General features: G+C 52.5%; 1 protein-coding gene across 1 annotated transcript in view; it reads left to right on the forward strand.

The window, feature by feature from the left end:
* Positions 1-1,499, forward strand: part of Vstm2b (V-set and transmembrane domain containing 2B) — an 8,176-nt gene extending 6,677 nt beyond the window's left edge. Inside the window, exons 7-8 of the mRNA XM_033765974.1 lie at positions 9-102; positions 964-1,499. Of these exons, the coding sequence (XP_033621865.1) occupies positions 9-102; positions 964-1,106 (237 nt within the window). The 3' untranslated portion in view covers positions 1,107-1,499. The remainder of the gene's footprint in view (positions 1-8; positions 103-963) is intronic.
* The last annotated feature ends 9,149 nt before the right edge of the window (positions 1,500-10,648 follow it).

Consider the following 10,648-nt stretch of genomic DNA (forward strand, 5'->3'; position numbering starts at 1 on the left):
TGGCCCACACATCCGCCACCACCGTGGTAGCTGCAGCCGCGGCTTCGTCAGCGTCGCCGCCAGCCCGGCAGGCGGTGCTTCTACGCCAGAGACACGGCTCAGGTAAGATGGGCGCGCGGGAGAAGATGCGCTGCGGGCTGGCTCCAGGCCGGGCTGTGGCCCTGGGTCCTTCTCTACCTGCCTTGAGTCGTTGTCTGCGCTTTCCCAGCCGTCACCCCGCCCCTTGTCTGTCTTCGCCGCCGCGGCCTCTAGGAGCTTTTCTAAGTGTCGGGGCTGCCCTGCGGCACCGAGGCTGGAGTACTGGGGGACCCTCCCACCCCCTTTCTGAGGTTTGAAGAACTGGGCCCTGTGGGCGGCGCTCCTAGTGCGGACCGGTCAGCGTTATTCCTGGAACCCCAAGTGTGCCTCGGAGCTTTTCCGGGGGGAGGGCAGCAGGGGACTGGCCCCTCGCTGAGACTGGGGACTGGTGGGTAAAGTTGAGTGTGCACTCAGTTAAACACACTTGTCCGAGACTCTGGACAGGCCTGGCTGTGTGGCCTGTCTTCTATTGGATGATTGGAGGAGGGTCCAAGTGATGGCTCAGGGGGGTTAAGGATAGAGCCCCATCTCGAGTTAGGAAGTCCGCGGAGGTTAAGACTGGCTGTCCTAGGGAGCTCGGAGGGATGGGGGGCAGAGGACTTGTGGGGAGGGTGTGGGAGAGCCATGGCAGGCACCTTAGGGACTGCCAAGCAGTAGCGGGTTGTAGTGAGCAGGATAGCCTGCGGCCCAGGATGCTCCCCACCCCTCTCCCTGCTCCGAGGTGGGGCTCAGCTCCAGTGCTCCCTCTTCCGGGTCTGATTGTAAGGAGTCACTGCCTCCCGGAACCCCACCCTCAGTCTCCTCTGATGCAGAGTCCTAAAGAGAGCATCTCAGCTGTTGTTACAGCACCCAGAGACTGGGACAGTCTCCTGTAAAACCTTCCAGGCAGGAGTGATGGAACGCACTGTCCTGATGGGCAGTGCTCAGAGTGCTGCCACCTGCTGCCAGCCACGGAGGCAGGCCTTGGCTGTCCTGCTGAATGGAGGAGGCAGTCTCCTGTCGCTGTCTTATCCCACCCCACTGGCTGACTCTTCACCCCACGAACAGTTCGGAGCCACTGTCTGTCTTGCTTGTAAGCTCGGTGCTCTCTTGCTCTTTTATTCCCCTGTGGGAGCTGCCTCTATCTCAGGCTGTTGCCCGGATCTGGAGGCCTCGTCCCTCTCAGCCCAGCACAGGGACCCTCGGGACTTTCCTCCAGGCCTGGGGGAAGTGAGACAGCTGGAACCTGTAGAGAGCCTCCCCAAACAGCCCTAAGCTCGCCCACCTGGCCTGGATCATTTTACCCCCTTTATTAATTTCAGATGACACTAGCTACTGTTACAAACCCCAAAATGTCGCTGGCTTGACAGATTTCAAATGTATTTTTTTTCTCGTTCACATCAAGTCTGGAATAGGGTGTGGTAGCTTCGTTCCATGCAGGTAGCCCCACTCAGGCTGACGGAGATTCTACCAGCTTCGGTGAGTGTCTCCCAGAGTCACTCTGCGGAGGGACAGATGGCCAACAGAGGAGGGAAGAGATGGACTCGGCCCTTCTTGGCACAATTCTCTGACAGAATGATGCTCTAAGACCCTAAGGCATGTGCCGAGTATATGCATTTAGAATGGCCCTTAGTATGTGCTGTTCCTGGGAAATTGAGAATATTCTGACAAAACTCTTCTACGGCGTGTGACCTTCTCAAGGAAACGTAGATGTTGAGAATGGCAAGGTGCCTTTTTAAGGAGGAGGCCTAGATATGGATAATGTTGCTTCTGCCCTCATCCACTGCCATCTTGTGGTCCGATTCAGATAAAAGGATCTTTGGAAAATGTATTTGTTGATTTGTCAACTGCTTTCCAACATCGTCTGTTCACGGTGAAACTCAAGACTGTCTCTGCCTGCAGTGACCACCTCTACCTAGTGTCTAATGGATGTGTTAGAAAGGTGTTTGTGGACTTACAGAGTGGTTGGCTTCACTGATGCCAGTTGGTGAAAAGACCCTTTCACCCCATTTTTGGGCCCCAGCAAGTAAACTTGAGCAGCAGAGGCTGGTACTTACTCTGGGATGTCTCTGAGACCGTGAGTAGAGTGGCAAAGTGAAAAGACTTGAAAGACAAAAAGCCAAGATATAAGTTGTACCTCCACCACTTAGTGGCTATGTGAGTTTAGGCAAGTGATTTAACATCTCTGGGTCATCTATAAAATGGACATCTATAATCCCCAACCTCAGAGGAAACTTGGTATGGAAAATGCTTTGCATATGTTCATTGTTGTGACCATGGCCTTTAGCTCCTCCGGTTGGAGGGGAAGGAATTGGGGGGAATAAAGCTCAGTGGTTGGCAGCTGGAGGCTAAGCTGTGGCAGGGCTTAAAAGCTAAGTAGAATGAACAGGATTGGTTGAAGAATTTGGTCAAGGAAGCACTGCATGAAAGAGATCCATGAGAGTGAACTTGGTCTTCCCCACAAAATGGTAATGAGACAAATGTGAACTTGTTCCTACTTGAACCTCCCTCTTCTCCTGGACCCTGGAGCCTAGGACAGCCAGTCAGATTTCCAGTCTCTGAGCTGGCCATAAGGCTGAATGAGAGAGTGGGAAAGCTCCAGGCATTCCATTCCATGACTGTGGACCCACCCGTGAGAGGTGCCCTTCTTCCAAGAAGACACATGGTCCTCATGTCAGCTCAGTCCTGACAGCAAAAGGTCCAGGGTCATCTCAGGCAGTGGGGCCTTGGACACTGGCCAGCTGCAGGGTGGTATGGTAATGCTCACGTAGGTCTGGGCATAATCTCCCCTCTGTCTTTCCTGAGGTGGGCCATAGTGTTCACTGACACCCAGAAAGTGACTCAGCAGTGCCTCTAGGGTCTCTATCACCCAGTAACTTTTGTCAGCTCCTCAACAGGCCAGGAACTGGGTAGGTGTATCTCACAGGGAGCCCTGGGTTTCTCTCCTGCTCTCCTTTGGAAGATATGGAAGGTGGGTCTTCAGTTGAGAGGTTAGAAAGCCTGTGCCCCCACCATTCTCTGTGAAGCTCTTAGGAAAGTCACTGTGCTATGGGGACCTTTGTGTCCCATCCTGAGCAGAGAGAAGTAGGTTATATGACCAGTAATCCTAAAATGCATCCGAATGGCCTTGGTCCGAAGGAGGAAACCATGCCCAGGCTTGTGTCCTGTCTCTCCCAAACACCCAAGGTCACCCAGGCCCCGGGCTGTCAAGGAGTAAAGCATGAAGACGTTTGTGGGTGGTAGATATTAATAACCCCTCTGCAGGACTGTCTTGCCGACCAGTGCCTGGAGCTCCGAGGCCAAATGTGGGTCACACTCAGTGCCCCCAGGAGGCAGCCAGCCAGCCAGAGACGGCTCAGCCCCTGCTGTGGCATAGGCTAGAGAGGGAGCTGAAGGACAGCAACCGGAGCCTGACATCTCCAGCTCACAGTTTTCTCTGCAGCTTGGTGGGGAGGGGTCCTCATGGTTAACAAGCACAAGTTTTTGCAGAGTCTGTATCAGTCAAAGTGCTGGAAGAAATAGAGGGCATGTTCAAAGCCACTAAGGGGAGCTGAGGAAGGGTATTTATAAAGGTGTGAACCGGGGTCAGGGTGGCCAGCAGAGGACGGCTGCAGGTGTCCAGGGTTAGCAGCAGTAGGAGCTCTCAGCTCCCCTAGGCTGAAGGAGCCAGAGAAGGGAGCAATTAGCCAATGTCAAAGAGGATGGACTGCCTGATAGGAGCTGTGGCCTCAGCCAACCCACAATGACCCAGCAAAGTCTACCCTCTCCTCCTAACCTCCATTTTCCTATCAGAGAAGTCAAGGGCAAGGGATCCAAGGTGAAGCAGTTTGTGGACGTCCATCCGCCCAGGGCTCAGAGCAGAGCAGAGGAGGGTAGATGGAGGTTCGGAGGGACTAAAAGGCTCACCGCAGGCCAGGTTGGGCAGACGCTCTGACTGTTTCAGATTGGTGAGTTCTTCAGGAGAGGTCCCAGCGCATCTCTCCAGATAACTCCCATTATGTACTTGCTCCTAGAAAGCCATCAGAAGGAAGTCTGGTGTTCCGTGAGGAGTTGAGTGAGCTACTTTAGGAATGCCAGGGGGCAGACAGGGAGATTTGCTCAGCTCTTCCTTTAGCTACTGCACAGCGAGGCGAGAAAGCCGTTCTTGTGCCCATATGTGCCCAGCTCAGCCAAATACATATTTGCACTAAAAGTTTATGTGCAAAAACTCATTCGTTCCACGTCTCATTTGTCAAGAGACATTTTGGTATTTGTGCTTAAAAATAAACACGGGCTAGATTAGCAAAGCAGAGCAGGCACAGGAGGCTGTGCCCCTTCTCAGCCACCTTTGTAAATCCGGCTCCTGATTAATCTGGACACTGACCGGTTTGTTAGGACCGCTTTGGTGCTGATTGCTATGGAGGAGGGAGGGAGTGTCCTCCAGACAAACGCTTGTAACTGGAAAAGGCGCAACGGTGAAGCCCTAGAGCCTGTGCGAAGAATAGTTTGTGACTGAATGGCTTGTGTGTTGGCAAGAGGCTCCCCTCTGTAGGGACCTCAGGATTAGATCATGGTGTGTGAACCTCTAATTAGCCTCAGGGCTCTGGCTCCAAGGAGAGGCGCCACAGCCCCCACAGAGAGCAGACTGGATGTGGCAAACTGCTGCCTGGTGCCCACGTGGAGAACTGGCTCTCAATATTTCAATTAATAATGAGTGAAAGACCGCCAAGGCCATAGGTGTGACGGCTTTTGAGAGACCATTGCTGCTGGGAGGCATGGGGGGGCAAGTCCTTGGGTGTCACCATGGCAACCATAAACTGCAACAAAAGGGGACTGTGGGCAAGGTAAAGACACTCTGAACGACTCAACCCATGCCCTGGCAGATGACAAAGCTGGCAAAAATAGTGCCAATGTGACCCTGGAGATTCGTGGTACAGCAGAGAGAGTCTCCAACCCTACCAGCAGGGCCAGGGACCCTGGACCTACAAGGAACCCAAAACTATTGCCTGAAGAAAACCATCCACTTTTCCCTAATTTCTTATGTGACATGAAGATCATAATGAACGAGAAAATAAATCTGCCAAAAAGATATCCCAGAGAAGAGAGGATGAGCTCTCTGAGCATCTTGAAGGAGAAAAATTAAAGGGTTTCATAAAGGAAACAGCTGAGTTGCACAGCTGGCGAGCGATGCCTGCCCCATCCCCAGTAGCAGCAAGCATGTGACTATTTGCAACGTGGTCTCCTCTCCCTCACCAGCCAGGCCAGGAGCAGGAAGAAGAGATGTCAGACATGGACTTGTGCTTAAGCAAGTCAGGGCATACAGGTCACTCCAGGGTACAGGGGCTGTGCAGAGGGAGACCCTGGTGGGGTGGGGAACAGCCCTAATTCACCTGAGGCAATCAGGGGAGGCTTCCTGCGGGCAGTGTGCGATTTCATGCTTGAAAGATGTGCATGGGGCTGACACCCTCCAGCTCTGGTCAGTCCTGTTGCCTCCTCTCCTCTCCTCAGCCTGTACTCCACCAGTGAAGAAGGTCACACCGAGTGGAATCCTTTGTCCATCACCTCTTTCGGCCGGTGGTCAGCTGACTCATAGCCCAGCCATTCTGTCAGCATCAGACACAGCCCAGAGGATGAATCAGCGGCTCTTAGGTTCTCATAAGAACGGGTAATCACCTCATGCTCTACTGAGCACTCCGTGTACCCTGCTGCCCTCTCCCTGGCGCTACCCTGCTGCATCCCCAGGGACACATCTCCTCCCCTGCTGGTAGCCAGAGCCCAGGCCCTTTCCTGGGCTGGAGTGGCAGCCCCCTGGAGAGACGCTGAGAGCCAATCTTTCTAAATGTCACCGGGAACCAAACCTACAGAGGAGCTTCCTGTTAAATAGGCCAGGCGCACATTTTTAAAGCTCTGAATATTAAGGATTCCCCAAGCATCCATGAGGATAACCGAGGTCAAGTGCTTTTGTAATATGATATTGATTAGTTCTCTCCATGTGTCCAGGGGCAAGGGCTCGGCTCTGGCCTAAACTCCTGAGCTTTATGGGAGACACCAGCATGGTTTTAAGACATTTTTGCAGCACAGGGTGAAAAAAACAGTATTGTCTTTTTTATCCATGCTCTGCTGACTCTTCCCAGGCATCTCTTGGAAAGTCACATCCAAAGCAGGGAGAAGTTTCACTTTGTCTTATGTAAGGTCTGCAGGAGAGTTGAAAATGATAAGCAGACAGGCCAGGCCCCTGTAACTCCAATTCCTACCTATTCATTATGAAGGATGACAAACCTCTTTCCCTCGGGTGGTGCTTCTGGGGAAATTAGCCTGCTTGTCAGAGGCTTTGGTGCTTTCAGGGAAGATGCACTATAAATTCCAAGATGGATCACCCCATTTGGCCTCCTCTGGATTAGGACTTAGCTGCTGTTGGACACTGAGCAATGGAGGAGGCTGTGGGAGGTGCTCAGCAACCGGGCACTCTCAATGGCTGGCTGGAGTATGAGGCCAGGGCTGTGCTTGGGCCTCTTCTCCAGCCAGTGTCCTCCATGAGATGGCCCTTGAGAGAGTACTTGCCAAGCATGGCCCTGACACCATTTCCAGGTGGAGAATCTTTCTGGAAATCATTGGTTGTTCTGTTGGTTTTGTTTTTTGTTTTTTGTTTTTTTGGTACCGGGAATTGAACTCGGATCCTTGCACTTGCAAGGCAGGCAACAGAACCGCTGAGCTAAATCCCCAGCCCTGGTTGTTCTGTTCTGTCATCAGCACTCTCCAGGATACCTTGGACTGGCTAGATTTGGCTGTGGTTTTTTTGGTTGCTTAAGGCAGAGGGGCTTGGGGTGGGGGCAGGGCGAGTGGTACCAGGAAATTAGGAAGTGAACCCAGGACCTTTGTACTGAGCTGCATCCCTAGCCCCCGCTCCTTTTTCCCCCCTGACAGTGCCTTGCTAAGTTACCCAGGGCCTGATCTTGTGATCCTCTTTCTCGGCCATCCGGAGTGCGGTGATTATAGGCATGTGCCCTCACTCCGGGCTCGGTTTCTTGGCGGCCAGGTGTCGGTGCAAAGTAGGAAGCCAAACATCCATTTCAGGAGTGTTTTCCCACCCCTACTCACACCTACCCTGCTGTGCTTGTGTCCTGCTTTGTCCACCCCACAAATGACCAGCTTGTCAGAAGGTCTGGCCTGAAGGACAGATGGAGCGCGCTGTGGTCCGACAGGAGCTCCCCTAAAGGGACCCAGCTGAGCACCCAATGCTTGCTGGGGATCAAGGCCACAGGAAATGACCCAGAGAAGTCAGTCTTCTGGAAAGCTGCCTGTTCCAATGGGAGAACCAAAGCACGGACCTTACACAGGCTGTGGACATCCCCAAGGAAGTTCTAGTCATCACCACTCCCAGCCACCAGTTCTCTCTTTCTCAAGGCACTGTAAATATTCCTCACTACTCAGAGCTCACTCACAAGCAAGCCCAGGCTGGAGCGCTGACAGATTCTGTATTTCTTATCTTCATCTCATCCCACGTGGTATGTGCCTTCCCCTCCTTGACCTGGGTGGTCCCTAAGTACCACAGTTTCCGTTCTCCAGATACATCCAACCTCGTGGATTTGAATCCCAGCTGCATCACTTTCCTCAGGCCAGTTCCCTCATCTGTTATCATCTGTGTGAGTCCAGTTCCCGCGCCGGGACAGGGTGGCAGGGTCAGAAGAGGTAACCCATAGATGGACGTCAGCATAGCCCGGAGCCTAGCACCTAGCAAACCCTCAGTTGATGTTGTCTTGTGGGAATGGCTTTAAGTAGAGAGGATCATTAAATAAGCTGGACAGGGTGGCCCCGAACTGGGCCGTCACTCGAGCGTCCCATCCTCTCTGTGCCTGGTTGGGGAGAGGAAGGTGTGTGTCCTCCTCCTTCCCTGGCCGGGGTTGTTTTCTGTGAGTCAAGAGCTCCTCGGTGAACAAGGACAGCTTCATTATAGTTTCTCCTACTCTACCAGACAATTAAAGCACCACGTTTGCCCAGGTGCCCCACAGACCCACCTGTGCCAGGGAGGCTCTGTGAGGGAGCCACGCTGTGCTGCACTTGGCCTTGCTGTGTTGCTGCAGGTGAGGGGCCACGCAGCGAGGCAGGCTCTGAGGAGAGGCTGGTGTTCGCAGGCCTGGACACCTGCATCTCCACGGGAAATGCGAGCAGGTGGGAGAAGGGAGCCCGTGAGCCTCCAGCACAGGCCTGGACTGGTAAGGCGGTGCCAGGGTCCCCTCCACTCAGGATCGTGCCGTGAGAGGGAGAGATGGGGTGACTGACGAGGCATGAAGAGGGCGGCGGCAGAGCCGGGGCCACCCTCTCCGGCTCAGAGTGTATCCTGGCACTTCCACTAGGATCTGCTTCTCCTGCTCACGGCTCGCTCATCTTCCCTGACTGTGGCTGCTGGGCCTGATGCCTGCCAGTAGAGGCCTCTGGGGCCTGATAAGAGGAATACAGCATGCACACAACATCTGTAGGAGGTGCTGCATTCAGGGTCAGGAGGCCAGGAGGCCCCATGTGGCTGGGCTCCAGCCAGCTTGGAGCTGACTGCAGACCCCCCAGAACAGCCCCCCACCCAAAATCAGCTCCAGAGACAGAGAGCCCTTCCCTGTGCTGACCCCGATCGGGTCTCCTTGGGGGAGGAAGCAAGCTAGGGTTTCCTTTAAGCCAGAAAAGCCAGTGGTCACTGTGCCAGTCCCCTTACAGAGCCTTTTACCCTAACTGATTCTTGTACAAATGCTGTTTAGCTCTGAGGTTGGATCTGAAATAAACGTAGAGGAAAGGAACTGATATCATGTCAGGGTTCCATTCTATCTAAGGAAGGGGTCCCCAGCCAGCTGTACTTGACCCTGGCCCAGGCCGAGGGGCAGAGGCTGTTGAGGGCATCAGAGAGACCCAGCCCCTGCCTCAGGGAGGGACTTGCAGTGAAGCCGCGATGGCCGGACCGTGAAGGGGGTGCTCTGAGAATGAAAGGGCTCAGCAGGGATGCAGAGGAGCTGGGGACAGGGGGACCAGGGTGAACTGGTTGTTGGGAAAAAAGCTTCCATGCCTTTGTGGTGAACGGAATCTCCTGCACCCTGAGCATCCAGTTCCTGGGTGCATCTCCAGCATTTCCTTCCTGTCCCGGGGTTAGTACCTAGCTGAGTAATCCATCCAGAATGATGCTGCCGGAGGTCAGGCCTGACTCTCTTTCCATTGCTATAGTTCTACTGCCCTGCACTCACTAGACCTGAAACTAGTTCATTCGTTCATTCATTCAACAAATGTCCGTCAAGCACTGTTGATTTGTAGGAACTGTTCTAGACACCGAGGGATGCCTTGACTAAGACCGATGAGGTACGGAGAGCCTGGGAGAGGGACAGATAGATGTGAAAACCAACACACCCCAAGTGGAAACTGGCAACTATGGTGGGTGTGTTAAAGGGGAGACCCAGAGTCATGGGAGCCAGAAATAGACGGCTTGACCCTGACAAAGTGATATTTGAGCTGTGATCGTATGGAAGAACCTTAAGAGTTGGCTAAGTAAATGAAGAAGAATGAATTTGTACCATTTGCAGGGAAATGGATGAGATAATCCAGACACAGAAAGTCAAATGTTGTACTGTTTGTCTTACGTGGGAAATGTATATGTAGAAGATAAAATGAAGGAGAGATGGCAGAAAACTAGGAGACTGACATACAGTTTTTCTGGGGTTTTTTTTGGGGGGGGGTTTGGTTTTGTACCCGGGATCAAACGCAGGACCTTACACTTTCGAGACAGGCGGCAGCACCACTAAGATAAATCCCTGGCCTTAGATTGACCTGTAGGATATACGGAGAGGTTCTGAGAGATGGAGAAGAGAGCAGAGGGAGAGAGTCAAGGGATAAAACAAATGATCAGGATGTGTTTGGTGTCGCCAAAACACACGGTGAATGTTACATTTTAAATTTCTCTCTTAGTAAAGACACATGGCCATTAATTTCCCTCAAAACGCTGCCCTCCACTTCAGACATGTGTGCCCTCATTCCTGCCCCTTTCAGAAGCAGTGCTGGGCGTCCTCTTTCGTGAGTCTTTACAAAGATGATCGGAAATAGAGTGAATGCTCCTGCCGGCTGCCATTCACAGACGAGCAGCCTCATAGAAACTTCACGCTGTGTCCTCATCCACTGTACTCACTGGATCCGGCACTGTGTGACCTCTGGCTCTTCTCCGAAATCAAAATGACCGTGAAAGGTGACCATTTTAATCGATTCAGAACACTGAGGCAGCCGCAGCAGGGCAACTACAAACAGTCATGAAAGATGGAAAGACAATCATAAAAGATTTCTGAACTTCTTCAGAAAGTGGCAAAAACAATGTGTAAGAGTGTTCTAAATGAGGGTAAGTAACTTTAGGGAGATTAAGGACCATGTGTCTTTTACTATAATAAAATTTTTTGAGTTTATACATTCACCATACTTTTATCATACCTCATACATATGTGCCAATTCCTCAAAACAAACATAGCTATTATATACGGCAAGCATACACCAATATTTTTAAAAAGGATTTGGCAAGGTAACAGGAGACGTAGGGTAAAGGGCATGTAAAGGAAGAGGGAATGGCATGTGCAAATGTCCTGTGGTAAGATGG

Source organism: Fukomys damarensis, unplaced genomic scaffold (assembly GCF_012274545.1).
Source record: "Fukomys damarensis isolate Sample0158 unplaced genomic scaffold, DMR_v1.0_HiC HiC_scaffold_19, whole genome shotgun sequence".
Lineage (NCBI taxonomy): Eukaryota > Metazoa > Chordata > Mammalia > Rodentia > Bathyergidae > Fukomys > Fukomys damarensis.